The sequence below is a fragment of the Galeopterus variegatus genome, unplaced genomic scaffold (genome assembly GCF_000696425.1).
Source record: "Galeopterus variegatus unplaced genomic scaffold, G_variegatus-3.0.2 Scaffold2401, whole genome shotgun sequence".
Classification (NCBI taxonomy): domain Eukaryota; kingdom Metazoa; phylum Chordata; class Mammalia; order Dermoptera; family Cynocephalidae; genus Galeopterus; species Galeopterus variegatus.
The window spans coordinates 152,705-177,718 of NW_007728512.1; the positions used below are offsets into that span (position 1 = coordinate 152,705).

At 44.6% G+C, this 25,014-nt stretch overlaps 1 protein-coding gene across 1 annotated transcript in view; it reads right to left on the reverse strand.

Annotated features, from left to right (window-relative positions):
* Positions 1-1,869: 1,869 nt before the first annotated feature.
* The window catches only part of DPYSL3 (dihydropyrimidinase-like 3), a 35,153-nt gene continuing 12,008 nt past the window's right edge, over positions 1,870-25,014 (reverse strand). Inside the window, exons 6-13 of the mRNA XM_008581588.1 lie at positions 21,614-21,682; positions 18,021-18,141; positions 14,315-14,471; positions 13,493-13,634; positions 11,856-12,026; positions 10,423-10,602; positions 6,604-6,766; positions 1,870-5,214 (exon numbers count right to left, since the gene is read on the reverse strand). Coding sequence (XP_008579810.1) covers positions 5,126-5,214; positions 6,604-6,766; positions 10,423-10,602; positions 11,856-12,026; positions 13,493-13,634; positions 14,315-14,471; positions 18,021-18,141; positions 21,614-21,682 — 1,092 coding nt within the window. The 3' untranslated portion in view covers positions 1,870-5,125. The remainder of the gene's footprint in view (positions 5,215-6,603; positions 6,767-10,422; positions 10,603-11,855; positions 12,027-13,492; positions 13,635-14,314; positions 14,472-18,020; positions 18,142-21,613; positions 21,683-25,014) is intronic.

Genomic DNA, 25,014 nt, shown 5'->3' on the forward strand with positions numbered 1-25,014 from the left:
GACTTTAACTCTTCAGAAGCTGAACTAAAAGGAATAAAAAGCATCATGAGTTTGTTTTAGTACCTGCTTGTCCTTGTATTCTGTCTATAAAAAAATCCTGTTTCCTACTCTGTCCGCCTGTGATTACTGTTTATTACAAGCTCAGCGTGTCTGTTAGTAAACATTGTTATTAAAAATCCAAATGTCAGTTATCTGTGCTGTTGTGAACAGGCAGCTGATCTGGCAGTCCTTGAATGGGAAACAAGGGCTTCTGCTGAGCTGTAGCTTATGTAATGCAAATGTGCCTGCGTGTATTAAAATGTCTTCTGTAAACAGTAAGCTACTGACCCTTCTTTGTCAGTTGTGTGTATACGTGTGTGTATGTAGTTGTTTCCCCTAGAGGTAGCACTGGGGGTGCCCAAAGTTACCTGTTCTTACTCTCATTCCCTGTTGTGAGGATGAACCTGAACAGAGACAAGCTGGTATGAGAGATGATATTCTGCAACTATGGAATGCAGCACAACTATACTGACTGATATATAAAAAACTAAAAACCTGATCCCTCTAGCATTCACACCGCAGAGAACACAGCCCGAAATTCCAGTTTCTGCTTTTTACTATGACCTCAAGGCCATGGATAGCCCATGCACCTCTTTATCAACACTCTGCCCTCCTATTCAAGGTCCTGTCCCATTTCGTATGCCACAGCAGCAGGTAGATGCTTCAGGACCCATAATCTAGGATAGGAAAGTAACAGGCAGCTCTGAACTCATGCATCTGGAAGGAACTTTTGCCTTAGGAGTGAATAAAGGGACTTTTCAACTACTTATCAGACCCACAATACCTCAGCAGCCAGCAAGCCGCTGGCTCCCCAGGCTTGTCCTGAAATAAGTAGGCTCTTGCGAGTCTTGTGGGCTCTAAAGTCCTGCATGCTAAGTACCCTGTTGCCCAGGTCATGTGAAGTTCCCTGTTGTGTTCCCAGCAGCCAGCTGAGCAAAGGACAAGATCTAGGTTTCAGATCGTGAAGTGTGCCAGCCTTATGTATGTGATGATCTCACTTTTGCAGGTTGCTTTGGGACTTTCATCCCCCATCTCCTGCTCATGGTTAGTGTCCCCTTTGTGATGGGTTGGTGGTAGTACAGCTGATTCCAGAATGTTCTTTGGAACCAATGTGTTCTTGTTATTCCTATTCAGTGTTCTCATTCCCTACCTGGTCAGATGTGACTCAGCCCCTGAATACCTCCAGCCCACACAGGTGTGAAAGTCAGTCAATGTGTATCTTTCACCAACTTTTTAAAAAAATCACTTCATACCTTTTAGAGCCCTGCATCCTGAGTTCATCTTAAGTGCTGACTGTTCCCTTTAAACCCACTCTAATCCTAAACAGAGCTCAGTTGCTGCCTTGATCATGAGCAGGGGGAGGTGTTTCACCAATCCTGAGTTTGAGCCATAAAATGGACTATGAACTTAAGCTTATTAAACATCAAAGACTGAACCTGAATGTGTGAAATAATTCTTTATGTGCTCAGAGTAGCTTTTGATCTGGTTTCTGATCTCCTGTGTTAAAAGGTATAATCACTTTCAGTATCTGTAATGGACTTAGATTCAACTCGAATGGTAATGCCTTCTACACTGATACTAAATTTGATAATACATAGAAAAAGCCTTAATCATTCTCCAAAATTTCAGTGGTGGTCATCAAACTCTGTGGCCAAAACACTAACAACTCAACTTCAATGAAAAGACAGAAACCAAAAAAACTTTTTCCCAGTATCTCTCTCATCATCAGATCTGCCCCCTCTTCCGAACCATTTCAATTTGATTCTGCAGTTTTAATATTTAGGTGAAATAGCACATCACACAGAGAAGAAGACTGGAGGACGACGTTGGTAATTTTACAGTTATTTTAATAATCAGGTTTACATTAACAGTCACTTGATGAACTTTTTTTTTTTTTCCTTTAACCTCAGCTAAACTCAAAACACAGTTTTCTTCACGGTTCAAACCAAACAGCTCTTCATGTTCCAGAGCTGCCTCACAGCTAGCACAGATCACAGGGAGATTTACTGTCTGTCCATATTTACCAGACATGGAACTGAACATCCACACACCGGTTTTCAAAGAGGGAACTTACAGTGAATGCTGGCTGCCCAGGACAGCCTGTGTGTGTATCTGGGACTCGAGCTGGAGCTTTCCAGGAGGGAGGGCCTGGGGAGCTTGTGGCAAGATCCAAAGTTGGGACTCATCCACCCTGTTGGAAAGGGCTTCTCAGAGTGAGCAAAAGTCTAGGCTTAGGATTCAGGCTTTTGGAGAAGATAATGATTCTCTGGGTATAGTCATATTAAGGTAAAGGCTATATGACTGAACTTTGAAGAAAATCATATAAAGGCTATATGACTGAACTTTGAAGAAAATCAATTTTCAGGATGACTATAATCCTACTAGTTTCAGAAAATTTAGAAGCAAAAGAAACATCTCTGCTGCAGTAGCTGTTCTAACAGTTCCACAAATACCTTCTCAGCTACCCAAGCCTGTGGCCCTCTCAGAGAGAACTCCAGCTGACTGCCACCTGGTTTAGAAACAATGGGAGAGGTTGGGGGAATGGCAGAGCATCCTCAGAGGGCCAAGCCAAGAGCTGTAAAGACAAAAGAAAGCTTGGGAGCGAGACAGAGCCAGTGTGCCTTCCTGCACTTGGGCGAGATGCCAGTGAATTCAGAGAGAGCCATAACTCACTGTCATTTTCTTCTCCTAAATCCTTTGCATAGGGCTGTTTGATGTTTCTTATGGAATGGAACAAATTTGAATATAAGTTTTAAGTCACATGTGATTCAGTACCCACATAAGGAACATAGTGGGAGTTTTCTAGGAATTCTCAGGAATTTCTACGCTTTGAAAGGTACCAATGGTAAGTTTAAGGAAGGGAGGCTTCCTTAGATAATGTTGCCCATCCTGAGGGCTTCAAGGGTTGTTCCTACAGCCTGGGAAGCTTATGTAGAATGTAGTTATGGTTGAATGCTTAACTTCAGAAATCCCAAGTGCAGTGCACACCACCAATGTGGCCCTGGAAGATTTATTTTCATGGCATGGAGAAATGAGCTGGACTCAGGGCAGATGGTGCAAAGTGGATGCTCAGACTAGACTTTATTTACGTGTCTTTTCCTCCATCTGGTGGTTTTGGCTGGGACTGCAACCTATCCTGAAGTGCAGCCTGCCAATGAGGTATATGCTAAAGATCGGGAAAACTCCCTCTACACATAAAACTGTCCTTCTGAGTTGTATGATAGGCTCCCAAATCTTTGAATTGCAAATTAAGAGTTACAGTTTCCCTTTTACTTAAGTTTCCCATAAAAGAAAAGCACTAGGAGAGCCTTAAAATAGCAAGATTCCCTATTAGGAGGGGAACTAGTCTTTTTCATGATTAGAACAGAAAGTAGCTTTGCTAGGGGAAATCCTCTCACTTGACTATTTCCAAATTCCTTTGTTAGCCTATGATCACTTTTCTCTGGTCTTCACCTTATTAAAACCTCCAGTCAGAGAGATAATGGTTTTTCTAAGCACTTAAAAGGTGTCTGAGGCCTGCTCTTCTCTTCAAAGTACTTAGCACCAGGCTATGGGTTCTACCAGATGGGTCCCCCAGAGCACAGAAGTCTGATCCCAGGTCAAGTATATTTTTCCTGTGTGAGTGTCTTGGTTCTACAGATCCTCGTCTTGCTCACAGAACTTTCTCCAAAACTGAATTTTCGGAAGTGTTATGATAGGGAAATTGATATTCAACTCTGACAGAGAACGTAGATGCACACACTTCTGCTAATTTCTTCTCTGTGCCCCATCGGGAAGGTGGCACCATCTCATCTCTACTCACCTTGGGAGAGGTTAGTACCTGAACAAAAAGTTCCCCCAAAGGATCTGCTAATGGGAGAGGAAATGGATGGTTTAGAATTGAAAATGGAACCAGGGACATAAAATATGCTCCCTCTGCTCAAGGTTGGCTTTCCCAAGTCTCTGCTTGACTCCTGTATAAGCTGAGATTACCTATTAGTTGTAAAAGTTAGGGAAAACCTAATAAAATCAACTTTCCAAAAAAAGATCCCATTCCATCATGAATGTGCCTGGATCTCAGGAAATCGAGAGAATCAAATAGTGGCAAGAAAGGCCCTTCATTCTGCCCCATCTGAGCCAAAATCCTAACTCGGGATGCCAGAATCATGCTACTCTTCTTGGTTTGCAAAGACAGGAGGGTGAGCAGTGACCTCCCGTGTTTAGGGGGAGGCATATGTAAGCCATGGCCACTCTCACCAAAGGGCCTGTGCTGTGCCCTCAGCTGTTGCCTTGTAAGAGCACCAAAGAGACAGGGAGGGCAAGAGGAAGAGAGGTGTCATCTGGTCCACCCTGTCCTTCCCATCCCAGGGAAGAGGAGGATGTGAAAGCAACACTGAGAAAGAGGCCCGAGCAAACACTGGCACAATCAAGCGTGGAAGAAATGGTTGGGTTTTGGCATTTTAATAAAATGTTCAAAGAAACAACATCTACCAAGAGGGGACATGACAAAGTCCAGAATCCAAAGACTGCCTGCCTTCTCCAGACCCCAGGAGACCGTGATGAAGTGGCAGCTGCCACACGTGGCCATCTTCCGTGGAAATAGACATATGTCGTCAACACAATACACAACACCTCTTCTGCTCACCCGGCCCCCCCACCTCCCTCCTGCACGCCCTACACCAGCCCCTCTGCACCCTTACCTTTCTCTGGGCTCCCACCACCCACTCACCCCAAATAACTTGTGTCCCTTTTGTTCATTTCCCTGACATACCAGCTTTGTCGGTCCCCTTGTCGCAAGATGCAGCACTACACACGCTCTCAACACTATAATATAGCAGACTCCTTTACCTTAGTGGCCTGTCTGATCGCATGCATGTAAATGGGGGAAGAGGTCAAACAATTCAAGGCTATGCATAAACAGAAACAAAGCAATATTCGTAAAGCTAGGCAAGCGAGCGTAACATCAGAGAAACATAAGGCTTGAGGCTTATTGATTCTTTAGATCGCAAATGTTTGGATTCACTTTCCTTCTTAAATATCGGTGGACCATTTTGGCTCCAAAAAAAATCACTTGTTGCTTCTGCCCCTCTCTTTGGGGAGGGGTTGCTTAACTCAGGGATGTGATGTTAGAACGGCCTCCAGGGGGCGCCACGATGCGCTTGCTGGCTGAGCGGACCCCCTCGTCTACTTGGGTGCCTGCAGTTGGAAATAAATTCCCAGGGAGAAAAAAGGGAAAGAGAGCGGTGTGAGCAAGAGAGAAAATGGGTTGATTTCAAGAGTGTAAATTATGTGCCTTCCTGGCCTCGTCTTTCAGGAAACTTCCATTCCAGTTCTGTCAGGTCTTCTAGACATTTCATATCCCACCCACACCCCACCCCATGAAAACTACCCTCTGCTAGGAAAAGCCAAGTTGTTCTCTAGATTTCATTTGACTTTCAGCAAGATAGTAACAGTAGGAACAGCAATGATTAGGACACGAGAGAGAGCTGTTTACAGTCATGGCGGCAGGCCATGTTTAAAGAGTTTAACACACCACTGTGGTTTGAGAGAGTACGACTGTGCCTGTTTTACAGAGGAGGTGACGGAGGTTCTGAGAGGTTAGGTGACTTGCCCAAGGTCTCATAACGTGAAGTGGTGATGGGCAAGTCCTGTGGCTACAGCACAAAAGGAAACACCAGTGGGTGCTTGTGTCCATCAGAAAGGAGCCTCTAAAAGCCTAAGGATCAGGTAGCTGGGGAGCAATGACAGATGGCAAAAACACTAACAAAACTTCCTGCGACTAGATCGTGACCTCTGGAAGTTACCTGAAAACTCAGTCCTCTTCCTTTGTCTTTCTCCCCTGTGTCTCCCTTATCTCTTTTCTCCCATTCCTTCTCCCTCTTTTCTTCCCTATACACTGATTTTCCCTTTTGATATCTTTCCTTCCTTCTTATCTTGCTTTCCTCACTCAAAAGTTCCTTATAGGGATCCAAAATTTACATTTATTTTTCCCCATTTTGAGACTACTGGCTAAAGAGTAACTGAATAATTGTTTTCTATTCATATCAAAGTTCTTAAAGAATAGGCAAGATTAACGGTATGGCTAATGCATGGTAAATGTTCATCAGTGGTAGCTGTCGTTAGCATTATTATTACTGGGGAGGGGAAAATATAATAAAAATCCTAGGTTAGAAGATACTGCAATTTGAGCATTAAAATAATCTGAGCTATTTTTTAACCCAGACAAATAAAGAAAACACAGTATGTTGCATAACTCTCATAGTCTAACGTAGAAAATCCTTATCAGTTCACAGTGGAAATCACCTCCCCAGTCCCAGCCCCGACCCCAGCCAGGTCTGATCTCTAAGCAGAATTTGTGATCATTTAAACCTGGTCTTTAACCTGACTGTGCCTTGTCTTACTTTTACCCCAGGACCCCACGTTCACTCAGCAAATCCTCCTGCTTGCCCCAGTAACATTCTCCCTAAACATGATGCAGCACCGGGCTGGAAAACACATTCAGGTTGAGCTCCTAGGGTCACCCTCCAGCCATAGGGCCCTGAATTTCTCCCTCTTCTTTCCTTCCTTGATGCTTGTCCCACTCACCGGACAGGCTAAATCCAGACTGATGGAGATTCCTCACAGGTGGGTTTGGCCGAGTGGGAGAGCCCCGGGCGGAGCCTGCGGGGGTGCCCCCTTTGGGGGTGGTGGTCAGGTCGAACACAGGCCCATCATACATGCCCCTCGGGACGGCATGCAGGTCTGCCATCTGCTGGTGGGGAAAAGCACATCAGTCATTCATTCAACGATGGAGGGTCTGTTCCTGGTAGCACACATATATCAGTGAATTGGGTGTGTGTAGGGGAACAAGGAAGTAATCATAATAATAACAAAAAGAATTTAAGGAAGGAAGAGGTAGAATAGATAAACACAGGAGGGTGTCACGATAGAGTGACAATGGAGGTGGTCAGCAAAGGCCCCTCTAATTAGATGAACTTTGATCTAGTCAAAGGACCTTAGGGGTTGGGGTTGGGAGAACGAGGAAGCCAGGGGCTGGAGGAGGGTGTGGATGGCAGCAGAACCAGCAGAGGGACTAGCAAGTGCAGACAGCCGAAGCTGGGAATGGTGTGGAATGGAAGAACCGCTGGCACAGCGGGAGTAGAGCGAGCCTAAGGGCAGCATCCAGATGAGGTCACAAGTGCTGGCTGGGATGGGGTCACGAGGAGCTCCACCCTCACACTCCTCGGCACAGATCAGGGTTGGCAGGCCTTGAGATGAGCGTCTGTGGTCTGGCTGACCTTTGGCTGTGGGACCTGTGGACCCACTGACCTCTGGCTGTGGCTGTTCAATTGCTCTGGGATTGTGGAGCCAGCCAGCAGCATCAACCAGTTGTTTGCTGTGCAAGGCCTTCAGCCAGGCGCTGAGACTAGTGGTCACATGAGACTCCTCAAAGGGGCTTGCAGTCTATTAGACAGCACTGCAAGACCACCCAAGACAGTGATACAGCAGCACACAGCCTCTGCCCATTTCTTATCATTGGCCAGAGGCGAGGAATGAGGACACGCTGCCAGACGAGCCTGACAGGACAGGATGGACCGTCGTGAGACTCCAAGAAGTCCTGCCACAGAGCCTTCCCTCTCTGTTAGTGATGCAGGTGCAGGCACAGAAGCAAAGCTCATCACACCTGCAGATGCTAAGGATTCTGGTGGGATGGTGACTATATCTGTCCTCCCCCAACCAAGAGCTCTAGATTATCATTATCTTCTTGGTTCCAGAATCTAAGTTACATTAATAGAAATAAAGAGTCGATACTAAAGGAGTGTGAGTTTCATCCTCTTCTCTATTAAGCCAAAACTGGAGTGTGGAGCTCAAATTCCACAATCCCAAAGCTGGTCTAACCTTGCTCTGTGGAGTCCTGAGGTTATAGGATGGTGACCTGAACACTGGTGAGAGGAAGAGAGGAAAAATGAAAAAGAAAGTTCTGGAGGAGAGAACAGACCTATAGTTACTAGAGGTGGGAAAGAGGGAAGAGGGTTAGGGAGTCATTGGGTAAGGGGCACAAAGAATAATTACGACTTGTAATGATGAACTTGCCAATAACATTGATTTGATCATCACATACTGTACTGACAGTTAAATCTGTACCCCCTAAATACGTATAATCAAAAATAAATAAAATGTTTAAGGTGGGAAAAAGTGCTAGACCTCACCCCTAAATCAACTAGAGCTACTCTGTTTTATACATACAGTATATAAAACATATGTGCATATACACATACGTGAGTGTGTGTGTGTGTGTGTGTGTTTGTGTAAAATCACGGACATAAAGAAGATTTTATTTGAACCACAACAGCTAAAACTTGCATGTCTACCCCTGTGGAGTAACACTGGACAGGATGGGTGGGTGTAGACTGTTGATTCTTGTTTTAAGCCTTTAAAAGTAATATTTTTTAACATTTTTATTTTTATAAAAAATATACTGACTTTTTAAAAATTATTCAAATTTTAAGTTATTTTAAATAAAAGCACTAAAAAAATGTATGGAAAATCATTTGGAAAAAGGCTTTCTTTGGCCAAAAAGTTTTCAAAACCCTCTTTTCCAGTTCATTAAGTCTGTGCAGTTGTTCTTTGGTATGAGGTCATTGCTGTGAATTTCTTTGTGAGCATCGAGAGAGCAGCCCCCTTCCGATCTCCTGGTTAGTGTCCCTGAGCCTGAAGAGAGCACAAAGCCCCTGCCCCACCTCTGGGATCCTACTGCTTACCTTCCTCCTGGCTTTAATGCGCTTGTAGACATAGTCGGAGAACGGGCTGCAGGGGATGAAACGGCCGGCCCCCTGGGTCACATGCAGGTTGCCGTCTTCCAGCATGATCTTGCCCTGGCAGATGACAACCAGAGGAGCCCCACGGAGCTCCATCCCTTCAAAGATGTTATACTCTGCAGCCTAGGAACAGGGGTGAGGGCAAAGCCATGGTGTGAGTGAAAGAAGAGGAGAAAGAGGAATGCAGTTAGTGTTTAGGACCCTGCCTTCAGTGTCACTAGGAACCAATTTGTCAGCTAAGCCAGGAAAAGTTCACAGTGCATCTGGCAGCTTTTAGGGGTGGAAGGCACCAGGAGACAGACACTTGCTAAGTAAAGACTGGACTTCCTGGCAAAAAGAAGGGCCCAATCTTTATCAAGGTCCTCAAGTGGCAGTCAATGTTTGTCACTGGTAATGTTCAAAGAGAAGCTGGATAACCATCAGGGATGTTGTACGCGGCAGTCTTGTATTGAGTGTGTGGGCAGAGGGGTTACAAGGCCCTTAGGTCTCTATCAGCTTGAAATTAAATAATATGACACAGTGTTTAAGCATAAGCCATAACCACCCAAAATGGGATTTCTACCTACCTCTCCGTTTATTCAACAAGTGAGAGGCATTACTGCCAAGCAGTTAAGAACATCAGTTTGGAGACAGGTTGTGTGGGTTTGAATGCTATCTTTACCACTTATTTGCTGTGTATATTATTTCATTTCTCTGTGCCTCCATTTCCTTATCTATAAAATGGGGATATTAATAGTATCTACTATTTTAATAGTGGAAGACCATTAAGGAGATTCAGTGAATGAAAAGCACAGTGCCTGAAACATAAGTGCTTAAAAAATACTCACTAGCTTCACTAGTAAGTATTAAACACTTTTTTGTCAGATACTGGGCTTTAATTATGATCTTCCACATGAAATTCTTCATGAGAAAGTCATCAGTGCTGTTCACCAATTATTTCCCATTTTTTCTCCTTCCAGGCACAAGGTCTTGTACTTCCCGCCTTCCTGCAATTAGGTGCAGACACAGGTCTGGCTCTGGCCAGTGCAGTGTGACATATGCCCTTCCAATGGGAACACTTTCAGAGCCAGTGCACCATTTANTACAGTATATAAAACATATGTGCATATACACATACGTGAGTGTGTGTGTGTGTGTGTGTGTGTGTGTTTGTGTAAAATCAGGGACATAAAGAAGATTTTATTTGAACCACAACAGCTAAAACTTGCATGTCTACCCCTGTGGAGTAACACTGGACAGGATGGGTGGGTGTAGACTGTTGATTCTTGTTTTAAGCCTTTAAAAGTAATATTTTTTAACATTTTTATTTTTATAAAAAATATACTGACTTTTTAAAAATTATTCAAATTTTAAGTTATTTTAAATAAAAGCACTAAAAAAATGTATGGAAAATCATTTGGAAAAAGGCTTTCTTTGGCCAAAAAGTTTTCAAAACCCTCTTTTCCAGTTCATTAAGTCTGTGCAGTTGTTCTTTGGTATGAGGTCATTGCTGTGAATTTCTTTGTGAGCATCGAGAGAGCAGCCCCCTTCCGATCTCCTGGTTAGTGTCCCTGAGCCTGAAGAGAGCACAAAGCCCCTGCCCCACCTCTGGGATCCTACTGCTTACCTTCCTCCTGGCTTTAATGCGCTTGTAGACATAGTCGGAGAACGGGCTGCAGGGGATGAAACGGCCGGCCCCCTGGGTCACATGCAGGTTGCCGTCTTCCAGCATGATCTTGCCCTGGCAGATGACAACCAGAGGAGCCCCACGGAGCTCCATCCCTTCAAAGATGTTATACTCTGCAGCCTAGGAACAGGGGTGAGGGCAAAGCCATGGTGTGAGTGAAAGAAGAGGAGAAAGAGGAATGCAGTTAGTGTTTAGGACCCTGCCTTCAGTGTCACTAGGAACCAATTTGTCAGCTAAGCCAGGAAAAGTTCACAGTGCATCTGGCAGCTTTTAGGGGTGGAAGGCACCAGGAGACAGACACTTGCTAAGTAAAGACTGGACTTCCTGGCAAAAAGAAGGGCCCAATCTTTATCAAGGTCCTCAAGTGGCAGTCAATGTTTGTCACTGGTAATGTTCAAAGAGAAGCTGGATAACCATCAGGGATGTTGTACGCGGCAGTCTTGTATTGAGTGTGTGGGCAGAGGGGTTACAAGGCCCTTAGGTCTCTATCAGCTTGAAATTAAATAATATGACACAGTGTTTAAGCATAAGCCATAACCACCCAAAATGGGATTTCTACCTACCTCTCCGTTTATTCAACAAGTGAGAGGCATTACTGCCAAGCAGTTAAGAACATCAGTTTGGAGACAGGTTGTGTGGGTTTGAATGCTATCTTTACCACTTATTTGCTGTGTATATTATTTCATTTCTCTGTGCCTCCATTTCCTTATCTATAAAATGGGGATATTAATAGTATCTACTATTTTAATAGTGGAAGACCATTAAGGAGATTCAGTGAATGAAAAGCACAGTGCCTGAAACATAAGTGCTTAAAAAATACTCACTAGCTTCACTAGTAAGTATTAAACACTTTTTTGTCAGATACTGGGCTTTAATTATGATCTTCCACATGAAATTCTTCATGAGAAAGTCATCAGTGCTGTTCACCAATTATTTCCCATTTTTTCTCCTTCCAGGCACAAGGTCTTGTATTTCCCGCCTTCCTGCAATTAGGTGCAGACACAGGTCTGGCTCTGGCCAGTGCAGTGTGACATATGCCCTTTCAATGGGAACACTTTCAGAGCCAGTGCACCATTTGCCACGTCCTGTTCCCTGCCTCAGCAATCATGGAAGCGTCTGTGGAAGGGGAGCCGCTATCACCCTCCGTCCCTGAGTGACTGGGATGGGCAGAGCCCTTCTGCTGACCCAGCTTTGGAAAGTGGGAGTGAGAAATAAACAGTGGAGGTTTTCAGCCACTGAAATTCGGGGACGGACTGTTATTGCAACCCACCCTCGTCTGCCTGCCCTGGTACACCACATGAACCCACTTCTCCTGACCAAACTCCTTGCATGCAGTCTCCATTTTACGCCACCCTTGCAGGATCAAGCCTTACAGACTGGTGGTTCTTGGCAGAGACGATCTTCACAGCATCTGGATCCCAGATGACCAGGTCGCTGTCGGAACCCACAGATATTCTTCCCTTGCGGGGATACAGGTTGAAGATCTTGGCAGCGTTTGTGCTTGTCACGGCCACAAACTGGTTTTCGTCCATTTTCCCTGTGGCCTATTGAAATACAAAAAATTGTATCTATGCATCTGTATGTATATCTACATCTATCTATATCTATGCCAGGCTTCTGAACTCAGAGGACGATGACCACAGAGGCCCAGAAATACAAAGAGGGACCTCCGAGGTGGTGGACACAGAACCTCACCCAGCGAGCTAGAGAACCGGCTGGGCTGTCATGGCTATTCAGGCAAAATGGATAAATGCATGGTTTAAGAGGGAAGTTACTGCTCCTGAAGTATGCATTTTTTTCTGGATATGTACATACACTTGCTGATTTACTCCTTCTACTTCCAAAAAAGATTAGAGTTCCCAGTAAAAAACAAATGGGATCATGATCCCATTCTTTTGATATATGTTTGTATTTGTACATGCATAAGATAAATATGGAAGAATCTCACCCAAATGATAACAATGGTTATTTCTGGGCTGTGGAATTATGACATATTTTTGTTTTCTTTCATGTGTGTTCTTGTCTGTGGTTTCCAAGTAGTTCTTTGTAAGCATTTCTGTTAGAAATTTTAAAAATTATATATTTTTTAATAATTTCAGATAGTGCCAGGACAAATACATACATATATTCGTAAATGCAGAGCAGTGTAAGAAAGTAAGACAAAAGCTAACCATGTGAGAGAAGAGACAAAAACAGTTATACTTTCCATCTTCTCCAAACAAAATGCCTAAGAATTGTGTTTTGAACTTAGCATTCAGTTTCCTGGGAGCCAAGAAGAAAAGGGAAACTCAGTGGATTACACTGTAGATGACTGAGGGATTAGTTCATACACATTCTATTTGGCTCTGATATAAATGTCTTTAGGGTTTTTAAAATAAAACATATGGAAGTAATCAACTTAATAATGAGTTAATTATTAATTTTAATAAAACCTTTGGGAGGGTTTTCATTTGCATGGCTATTTCTTTTGTCAGCCCTTGTGATGTCTACAAGGAAAATACAATCAAGACACTTGGCCAAAAGACACTGATAGATAATCACTTGGATAGCCTGGATGACCACACACTCATAGCATCCTTGAGGAGCAAGATGACTTTAGAATAGGACAGACTCGTTGCTTATCATTTCAAAGGGTATATCCAGCCCCTTCAAAAGAAGCCATAAAACTCTCCAAATAAAAATAATTAATTCACTATTATTTGAAGTACATAGCATTCACACAATCAGATGAAGGAGTATATGTCTGGTTCTTAGTCCTGAACAGTTTAGATAAGGAGGCCTCCTCAGAATCCTCAGCCTCTGGATTCATCATTCCAGAAGGTAAGTTTCTAAGCCACCTGAGCCTTTTGGTTCCAGAGACATCTCAGCAGGTATGAAACCTCCTCTGCACCCTGAGCATCCACACCAGGGTGGCACAGAGCAGTGCCACTGTCTTGGTTGGTGGCAGGAGGCTCTGATCTGGCCCATGGACATTCTGGCCCTGACCACCCTCCATGAATCAATCCCTTACCACAGCCTTGTCCCAGATGACAGACATCCGCTCCTCCACTCCATTGGTGCCCTCGGGAATGGCTGTGAAGTTGTCCTTCCCAATTGCTTTCTGGGCAGTGCTGAAGGTGCAGTGGGCACTTCCAGAGAGCTGCAGATCCCCGCTGGTGAAGGAGAAAAGCTCCACATGAACAGGAGAGCTGGCCCGAGGCACACGGGAACACACGGTGTCTAGTGTGAGGGTTTGGAGTCTGACTACTTGAGTTTGGAAGCCCTCTTCTACCTCCTACTAGCTGTGTGAGCTTGGGTGAATGTCTTCCCCTCTCTGGGCTCAGTTCCCCCATTTGGAAAGTGAGCAGGTGGAATCAGATCATCTCTTCTGTAGTAAAATAAAAGTGACTCAAATGAATGATGACATGATCCTGCATGTCCACAGAGGGCAGCAACAAACGAGTCTCCCAGTGATTTTGGTTAGGTGTCATCATGACCAGTTTTTTGAACTTAGGCAAATGATTTAGCCTCTCTGACCCTTGATTACTTAATCTGTAAAATGGTGGTAATAGTACCTCAATCTCAGAGTTGTTATTATGAGGAACAAACGGGATCACGCATGTCGTCTCACCATAGGGCTTGGCATGTAATAGGTATTAACTGCCATTATCATTATTAATATCACTACTGTATGATTGTTTAGTTTTCTGTGCTTGAGACTGCAGGATTCCCAAAGTGTTTTTTGCACTGCAGACTCTAGACTTGCTGATGGATGGGACTGCTCTAGTCCTCATTCCAGCTGGCCCTAAGATGTTTCCACAAAACACCTGCTGCATACCATTCCTTCACCAACCTGGCCAGCAAGGAGTTGATGTAGTCTGGAGTGGTCGGGTCAGGGCTCAGAGGTGGGGATGTCACAAATGCAGCTGCCTTGGCCCAGTTCTTGCTCCAGTAATGGGTTCCATCTATGCCGAGGCTGGCAGTAATGGGCTCACCAAAGACCACATTTCCTGGAAGGGGTAGGAAATAGGCATTGGGTTTGCATGAAGCGTGTGTGCACTGGGCCTGCCTATTTAATCATAGCTCCAAAGCCTACCCAAGGCTGTGGCTCCGGAGTCAGGCAGAGCTAGGTCCAAGTCCATACTTCTGCCTTTCCTAGGCCTCTGCTTTTGTATCTGCTAAACATGAATGATTTTGTATTCTCTAGGTTAGAAGAAGCCATTTGTTGTAAGATGCAGTGTTAATTCTCTAATTTCAGCTCTTTACAATTTCCTTCTACTTTTCTTGGTTTTTTGCTTCTTTTGGGGAGAGGGGGATTCGGGGGAGCAGCTGGCCAGTACAGAGATCACAACTTGAACCTTGGTATTATCAGCACCACATTCTAACCAGCTGAGCTAACTGGCCAGCCTGAGGCAAAAGAAAATAAGAGAAAAATATATATTGATTACAAGACTCATCTTCATTTCAAAATATTAAAATGTGAAATATATAGTCTTAGATTTGATGGACCACGATGGCACCTACTTCTCAGGTTTGTAAAATGAAAGGATTTGGCATATGTGAGGAGTCTGGTACACAGTAAATGCTCAGTGAATTTTGGTTTCTTTACCTCCTACTCTTTCCATTATAGGGGTTCAAAGCCCCAAATGTGCCCACACCACTGGGGATTGCTAGATCCTCCTGTTACAAAGACATGCTTTTGTTCCACAAAATAAAATCCATTCCTGTGAATCAGAGGCTCTCATGATTTTTTTCATCATGTTTGTTACTCCTCAATTTCAGGGCAGGAGTGATTTGCTCAAAGACACTCAACAACCTCGGACTCATTAAAGATGAGACTAGCTTCTTGGATTCTGTGTCAGAAATTACGGGCTTAACTGCCCAAACCATGAAGAGGGGAGAAAGGATATTGGAAAATACACTGATCTGAGGTTTTGTTGAGCTTCTCAAAGAAGAGATAGTGACACAGAAGGCAAATGCTATCTCATAGAAAGTTGGCTGGTACTAAGTTCTCGATGACATAACCTTGGGTCAAAGATGCCCTGTACATCCCTGGGCTTCTTAGTTTGGTCTTCTGTCTTCCAGTCAGAGTTTCACACAAGGTAGCAATCTACAAGGCTCTATGGCCAGCATTTTAAATAGGTTTTGCCTTGTTTCAACTCCAATCAATTGATAATGGTTGCCTAGAATTCAGTGTAGGGAAGAATTCTAATAATGCTATGTTCTCACTAGAAAAGACTCATGATTAGTAATGTCTGCCATGGGAAAAGAAGGAAGCCATGGCAGTGACTCACATATGACAGCCAGGCTTTTAGGGATGGCAGTAGAAAGGATCCACATTATTGATGAGAATTTTAAGAGCTGTCCAAAAATATTTACTGAACTAACATATAAAGGACCACAAAGAAAGACATGAGAGTCAAGGCAAGCACTTAACTACTAAGAGAAATACAACCTTAGATGTGGAAAAACTTTCCCTGTGGACTATCTTTAGCATGGAGAGTAGAATAAGCAAAAACTGTAATTCTACCTGGGTTTGAATACCAGCTCTCCCAGCTGGGAGATCTGGACAAGTTGGGCTTCGGTTTCTTCATCTGAAAAAGGGTGATAATAATGCCTATTTCTTGAGAATTCTACATGGTAATAAATTTGAAGTATTTACCTTAGTCCTGAGCATGTAGTTGGTCCTCAGTAAACTGTAGCTTTCTAATATTAACTGCAAGCAGCCGTGCAGAATTATTACAGAGCACTGGTGATTGGTGATGAAACCACATTGGGACTTAAAGAGTAAGCTGGTCAGGAGGGAAGAGTAAACCCTGCTCTCGACTCTTTCCCTGAGAATGACAGCCCCTGAGATGTTTACTGGCTTCCATCTCAGCAGCCAGTTTTTCATCACTGAAATAATACCTCCCTTCCACCCTGGAGACACAGCTGTGCTAGTTCTCCTTGCCAGAGAACCATAAGCCAGAAGGCTAAGGGTGAGGAATGTTTCTCCATGAAGTCTGAAATAAGACCAGCATAAAACCAAAACACCCTCTCCTCAGGGGCCCCCAGGTCACCTTGAGAATGTGTCCCAGACAGAGTGGAGCAGTCCACAGAGGGTGGGAGGGTGGCTGTGGGAAGAGGGGTGTGTGGCAGGGGAGTGGTGTCCCCACACAGTTTTCTTTTCTTTCTTTCTTTCTTTTTTGCCTTTCTCCAAGGATGGGTAAGGAACATTGGGCTGCTTTCCTGGTTATCATCCAATGACTCACACCCAGCGGAGCAACTACACCATGTCACTTGAAACATTTAAAGTTGAGAGAGAAAACAGCAGGCTTACTGTGAACACAATAAGGCAGGAGATGCCCCAGAACCTGCCAGCTAGGAAGACTGTCTAGACAATTAGGAAGGTTCTCCTCCCACAAGAAAAGGGTTGTTTTTTTTGCCAGAAAGCCAGGGAGCTAAAGACTCAGCTGTCAGTCAACTGGGACTATTTTTAGCCACCGCAGTCACCCACACAGAGTTTTACAGACCATTTTGGTAGATGAATCATTCATCGTGGACCTGTCTACTGCCAGAATGGGTATGAGCACACAGTGGTAGTGATCACACAACCAAGCCCAGTACATCCTCTCTCACAACCAGGCACAGGGCCGTGCAGAAAAAGCTTTGAAATGGGAGCAAACTTTAGCGAAGCACAAGACAAGCCGATGAAGCCCAAAGTAACAGCAGTGGAGAAAACAGGCAGAAGTCAGAAGGCAGCAGGGACAGGGCCCTGTGTCCTGAAGGCCATGGTGGAAGACATGCTTTGGAGCCCCATTCAACCCCTTTTCTAAAATAACTTGGCTAAGCTGTATGGCTCTAGTGATGTGACCCACCCCTGCATTCTGCCCTCCATCCTGGCCAGATTCTACCATCCCCAGGACAGCTGTTGTCCAGGGGTGAGCACATGACCCGCGCCAAAGATAATCACAGTGTTGGTGGGGACTCTTGCTTGAGTTGCTGGAAAAGACGTCTTCTACCTCCACATCACCCTCCACCAAGAACAGAGGACAACAGGTGGCTCCTGGCATCTATTCTTGTTTAGGTTCATCCTGAACATAAAGCCAATGGAGAGAAAAGAGCCAAGAAAGGAATAAAAGTAATAGAGCCCTAAGACCATGGTTGAAACCCCTCCCTATGGCCATGCCTGAAACACCTACAACCAATCATTTACTTTAGTTTGTTTGTTTGTTGAAGCCAGTTTGAGCTGAACCTTTGGCTTTTGCACCCAAGACAATCTTAAATAATTCGTAAAACTTAGATAGTGTGAACTGAAAATTTAAGATCAGAGTGGGGAAGAAGGTACACTGGGTTGCAGAAGAACTGATTCAAGCTGTGCTATCTTGGGCAAACTACTTAACCTTCCTGAGCCTCAGTCTGCTTACATGCGAAGTGGCCATCCTGCCATCCACACAGGCTACAGAGAGGGTGCGAGGCAATGAGTGAGACAGGCCCCATTTATATTATACAGGAGGACCAGGAACGGAAGAAGTCACACAGTGTGTCAGGGACTCTGAGAGCTTGGGAGCACAAATCACCTTTTTTCCTGGCTTGTGAGATGAGGTCAGCTGCGCTCTTGCTCATGACCTTCGTGATGTAGAGAGGGCAGTTGGTTTGGCTGGCAATGGTGATGGCACGGAACACAGCCTCAGCTTCCAGCTGCAAAAAGAGGTCCCCAGGAATCAATACGAACACGAGTCTCTCAAAGTTGCCACTCCATCCACCACCCTCCCCTTCCCCCACAACTGGGAGAAGGCAGAGCTGATCACAGTTAAGAAGCCTAGGAGGATCTGGAATGAGACAACCTGGATCCGCATCTCAGATCTACCACTTCCTAGCTGTGCCACTTTGCTTAGCTTCTCAGTGCCTCCATCCCTCACCTGCAAAATGGAGGTAAGAAAAGGCTAGCATAGGCTTGTGGTCTGAGAGCAATGCCTGGCACTGAGTAAGTACTTAACCAATGTTAGCTAGAATGTTCCCTTAGTCTGCTTTCTCCTTTCCTTGTAGTTAACACAAAGGCTACATCTTTGAATACAAGTCTTTGCCCCCCAATCTTCTCAGGACAGATTCTCTGCAAAAACACAACTCCAACACCATTATGTCTAAAAGGCACCGTGGTCCCTCAAATCCTTTCCTGCAGCAATGGGTGGTCAGCAAAGGGTTAATTCTTGGAAGCATTTCTTATACAAATAATTCCCAGGCTTTTCAGCACAAAGACTTCTTTTATTATTGATCTCTTCCATCCCACCCTAATGTAGAATTCATGTTTTCAAATATGCTAGCCAACTCAGTTGTAGTTATTAAGTAAGAAGTAATGAGTTTTCCCTTATTTTATTAACAAAGTAGGGTCTGAGAGCTCAGGCTCTCTCAGATGGCCTGGGTCTGAGTTCTGGTTCTACCACTTACAAGCTGGGTGACCTCAGGTACATTCCACAACCTCCCAAAAACCTCATTTTCCTTGTCTGTAAAGTGGGGATCACAATAGCGCCTGACACTGAGGGCTGTTGTGAGGATTAAATGAGTTAATCCTTGTAATGCAGTTACCCCACTCCTGGCACAAGGTCAGTGTCCTTTGAAGGGAGGCTATTGGTCTGACTACTGATCACAGTTTCTAACCAGTTGAGAGTCTGTGTTAACTGCCCAAAGCCTGAGTTAGTCTAATTCAGCCCAAAGCAGAGACACTGGCATTTTTCCATTCAATCAGCAACAGTTCCTTTTTGTATGGATATGACATTCCGGTTAGCCTGTGCAGCCCAACACTTTAAAAAAATACCAAAAATAGCTTGCAGATGCCCAACAGTTCTATGATGCAAACCATTACTGCCTATGGTGGGTGAGGCTCAGCAGACAAGCACTAAGAACTTGGCCGGCTGAGCTGGCGGCCCCCAGGCTGCACTTTGTTCCATGAGAATGAGGCCCTGGAGGCCCCTGACCACAGGTGAAGGCAGACACCTCCCAGAAGCACCCAGACTTCCATACTCGGGGCTGCCTCTGTGCCTCGGGCTGGTTCCAGCTCTCTGAACAGCATCACTTGAGATGGTGTCTGGGTGTGCTCTGAACTGAAGAGGGGCTGGCTCCCTGTGCTCATTCCTCTGCCTTCAAACCTATGTTGACCCCGTCAGTTCCCCATGACCTCAGTCCTGGCCCCTTTGATCTCATCCTCTCCCAGCACTGCAGGTTCTTCAGCACTTTGACAACATGACTATCTTTGGAAGGTTACATCACCCTCCATCTTCACCCTAAAGGGCTTCCAGGGCTGTAGAGATTTGCAGCTGAGAGGCTTTTTTTTACTAAAAAGGAGACGGGAACAGGGAGGAGGGTGGGGTGTTGGGGTTGAAGGGGGGGGGGTTGAAAAAACAAACCAAGGAACAAAAATAGACTTTGTTCTGAAATCCCCTGGCTGCTTCTGAAGGAATCTATCTTGCCAGCACATCTCTTCAGTGACCAGCATTTAAGAAAAGTTTCACAAACAGTGCTGATTGTCCTGGCCTGCTCACACTGTGTAAATGATTGTCCAATCCTTCAAACAGGAGTGGCCAGTGGCTTAACCTCCTCGAGCTTCAGCTTCTTTATCTGTGCAATAATGCTAACCATCTGGAGCAGTGGCAAGGATCACTGAGATAATGCATGCAATTACCAGTGTAAGCATTCCATAGAAGAGACCTGGTATTATTAAGGAGACTTCTCAGGAATGCTGTGTGTAACTGGAACCCCAATCACAAAATTATAAATTATTTCTAATGTCAACAAAAAAATCATTAGACACAAAGGAGTTTCTAGGGTGTTAATAATGTTCTGTTTCTGCAGCAGGGTGCTAGTTAAACAAGTGTATTCAGTTTGTGAAAATTCATTGTATCCTTATGATAGAAACTTTATGTGTGTTACATTTTAATTTTTAATAAGACTCTAAAAGAGATAGGCAATGGGACTGCAATTATTTTTGGTTCTGACTCCTATCTGTTGTGGAGTTTGGAAAGACCGGAGAGGAACAGGATTCGCTTCACTGACATGGAAGGCCTTGAATTCGCTCCAGGTGCTAGGTTCAGGCTTGCTCTCAGCCATATGGGCAGCCAATTACCAGCCCTGTGACCAGTGCCAGCAGGAGAAGTTGCTAACATCCCAGAGACATGGAATCAGCCACTAGTCACCTTTAGTCACTCTTTAACTACTAAGTATAGACACAAATCATCATTCATTCTACACATGGGAAACTTCCCCACTGTTGGGAAAATATAGGAAAATGGTCAGGGACCCTTAGATGTTCAGAATCTTGCCGAGCATATGATGTAAATGTCCATGCACACCCAGGTATTCCTTGGTTCTTAGCTAATGTTATTGCGTATGGGCACCCAGGTGTCCTGGGTTATGGACTTAAGTATAAAGGACTAACAGCTCTGATACACACCACCTGCCTGCTTCTCTGGATGCTCCAGGAGGTCACTAGGGCGGCTGCTCCTAGCTCTGAATAAAGCCTATTAATTTTTTACCCACGGCTCCCAGGGTATTTTCCTATTACCTAGCTCGTGGACCTGTGTGTGAAGGGTTTGGGACCCAGTCTGTACAACGGGCTTGAGGGGTCTGTGAACTCTAAGCCCTAGCTTGACACATACATATCTGGATCGATGGGCATAATGCCTGTAAAATCCCATTCAGCCTCCCATCTATATGGCCAATATTTTGCAGGACTCAGAACATAATATGAAATAAGGGAGTAAGTGGAAATGTCTCCAAGATTCACACCGATTAAGAAAGGAATTAGAATTTAACACTCCTACTGAATAACCGTGAAGTACATTCCAACTTGTGTTATCTTTAGAGAGATTAGGGGTCAGAGGAAGGCATCTCCCTTACATTCCTTTCTCGTTTTCTCACGGGTCCTTGAGCTAGGGTCAGTCAGAAGTGGTCTTTGAAAGAAATGTTTCAATAGTGCTATCTGGTATTCCCAGATGCTCACACCTTTCAGCGATGTTTAATCATACATTGCGTGCACATGTGCCTCGGGAAGGTAAGCCAAACACAAACCCTCCAAATGTGAAAGGAGCGGCAGGATATGCTGGTTCAAAAAAAAAGCCCCCACCGCTACTGCTTCCTCTCCCTACCCCATCCCCCACCTCCTGCCCCTACAACTCACCTCCTCTGGTCTGCTCAGTACGTGGCCTTCTGGACCAGTTATCCCCATTTCCAACATCCTGGTTTGCTCCTAGAATGATAAAGAATAGAAAACACCTGATGTCCATGGTGAGCTCTTAGATGAGCTCAACTGAGATTTGGAAAAATTACACTGCTATGTTCTCATCTACAGATGTGCTCAAGGGAAAAAAAGAATAAAATGTGTATGTTGAACAAATGTATTCATTCCATATTTGGAGTTACAATACAGGGTTGAGTCTTAACTAAAAGGAGGGGAAAAACTAAGGGTGGCTTGCTCTTATTACAAGGAAGACAGTCTGTTCGAGTACCCATTTTGTGTCTACACTACACATCCAAAATTACACCAGCTTGCTTCTTCGTCTCTCAGACCCAGCTGCCTCTGAAAATATACTTGCTTAACCCATTTTTTTATTCATTTATGCAATTTAAACCCATTTATTCAACAAACTGTTTCATGCTAGTCTCCAGGTTAAGTACTTGAATTGAAGCAATGTGGCCCCTGACTTCATGGAGCTTACAGTTTAGTGCTATGTTTCCCCAGGTATGGTCCACACACCACTGACATCAGAATCACCTGAGCTGCTTTTGTAAAAACACAGATTTCTGGCCCTGTCCTAACTTACTAAATCGAAAGATGTGAGATTGAATCCTAGTCATCTACATTTTAATAACTCTCCATGGGGTTTTTTATACTTTAAATCTGTGTCCTAAATGAATGGATTCAGAATTTAACCAGACAAACAGCATTACCTGAGTTAGCGTTTTGATAAAATTCTAGTTAGCCAAGTTGTGCACACGGCAGGAGAACTACCTGCCCCTCATGGCTGATGGCTAAATTCCCTAGACTTCTGGCCAGCTTTGGGAAGAGGCAGGTGGCTGGGCGGTGAACACACATGGACTAATTGACACTGGCAGAGATCCTAAACCTCCCTATCTGCAGCTTTGCTGGCATTCACTCTCAAATTTCTAAGCTAGTTCCTATGAACCTCTGCACCAGCCAGCCCGGCCTAGGGGCCTGGGAGTATTCTAGTAATACGGAAGATGCAGGGGAGACGGTGAATGGAACAAAGTCTTGTCTCACTTTGAAACTATAAGATGCTTAAAAAGGAAAGGATTATTACCACCTGGAAAAGAAGAACCTTTTTTTGTTTGTTTTTAACAACACAAATTTCTAAAAGAGGAGTAGAAAGGAAAATGCATGTACTATAAGCAAACACAATTAGTAAAATGGTCACTATCTCCAGCTCTACAGGATTCAAAAAAAGGTCAGATTTTTCCAGCAAAGCACCTCCAATTTTCATTCCTACTTTTCTCATTTATTGAAAGTTGGACTGAATAAAATTTCTCCCAAACTCTAGTGAGTTTCCTTTCTGAATTGCCTCAGGTCACACAAGGGTTAATTAAGTCTCCAACTAATGTGTTTTCTGTCTTATGACGCTCTCACTCCTATGTTATTCAAGTATGCTAGGAGAATGCACAGAATGAAGCTAGATCAATCAGGAGGTTCCAAAGATATTCAAATCACCAGAGGAACGTTTTCAAAATACATTTGCCTGAACTCTACTACTGACCGACCGAGTCAGAATCTCTGGAATTAGGAAACTCCGGTGATTCTGATGCGCTGCTCATGTTGAGAAGTCCTATTCTAAAAGTCAAGGTGTCCCTACAGACTGAAGATGAGGAGGGGCATGTAAAGACCCTTTGGAGCTACCTTACATGGGGGGAGCACACATCACAGCTGTAATCACATCACAGTTTGGATCATGGCACTACTGCAGCTTGCTCCACAAGAAAGGGACGCTGTCTCTGTCATTTTCACTCTCCAAGTCTTGGCACGTAATAGGTGCCCAATAAATATTTATTAAATGAATGGCCAAAGATGCTGTACTTTCAGACTGTCTTGCTAACTTGAAATTTTTGAAAAATCACCCTTGTTTTTACCCAAAAGAATTCTTCTCACTCTTTTAGTCACTTTGCCTAAGTGCAGTAAGAAACTCAGAGGACAACAGCTGCCTTCATTTAGATAATGTGACAAAATCTTTCAGCTCAAGTTGGATTTAATAAATACAAGAAAGTCATCCAAATGGAAAAATGTCCTTATTCTTTCCCTGACTGAGTTTTCCTGACTGAGAAAAGATCTTCCCAAAGTAGGGAAAGCTGTAGGGAGAGGAGAGGCAGAGAAACTTCTGGGCTGAGGAATTGCAGGAGGAAAGGCTGAGAAAGGGGCTTTGAGCTGGAGTCCGTTTGCTGCACAGGCACAAGAATGAAGCAACAGGTGCTTGGTTTCTAGGGCAGGTGAAGGGAGGGCTGGTACCTCCGGCTGCTGCACTGAACACCTGGAGAAGGGGGAGGAGTGACAGTTCTAACACCCTGGGGGAGCCTCCCATGGGAGCAAGGCCTTTGGGCCCTCTGTGGAAAATGATTTCATTAGCTCTGGGTGCGTGGGCACCTGGGAAGGCGCCATCAGGGCCTGACTAATTAGGCTCCTTGGTCATAAGTGCAGGAAACTTCATAGTTCACTCCTCCACTAGCGAGACAACACTCAGAGTCTGAAATTGCAATAGCTGGAGCCCTGCTCTGCTGGGGCACTACCTCCCTGGAGGCCTGCAGCTGGGCTTGGGGAGCAAGGGACCCCAGCCCAGCATCTCTGGGTAAAATGCCCACTGAGGCACATCACCTGAGGGGCTAAGACTTGCTTCTCCCAGTTATTTGCTGTGATCCTTCGGCCAGTGACCTAATCCTTCTGAGCCTCAATGTTCTCATCTATAAAGCAGGGAGCATCTATAAAGGGTTGGGAGAAGACGCCTGGCACAGAGCAGTAAGCACTCACCAGATGGCACTGCTACTGGGAAGCTAATGGGTCCGAGGTGAGGGCCGGGCTCTGCACTGATCTCACGCCCCTGCTGACCACATTCACCAAGTTCTGGACAACTTGTGAAATGAAGGCTAAGCCCTTGTGAGCCATGGGGTGCATCTGCTTAGGCTCACCTCGATAGCCCAGTGACTGGCACAGAGTGCTCGGGAAATACTCTGAGAGAATGAATAATGATTCTTGTTGCTAATGCTCTCAAATGCACTAAGAAAGCTCACTCTTTTTTCCTGGCTGTTTCCTCCTGGCTGCGGCCAATCCTGAAAGCTTTTGAGATAAACAAAACCCTTCCTAAGTCACATCTGGGCATCTATTCCAGTAAGCAGCCTGGGAGATGGAGACAGAATTGCTTTCTGCTTCCTCACAAATGATCAGTCTGGGCCTTGGGGCCCGCACTTTCATCACTCTTTCCTCTAGTTTCCCAATAAGATTTCTAGGAAACCAGTGGGACATCTAATCCCCACTAGACCTAAGCTCTTTATTATCTAAGGCCATGAGTTCCACAGAGCTGG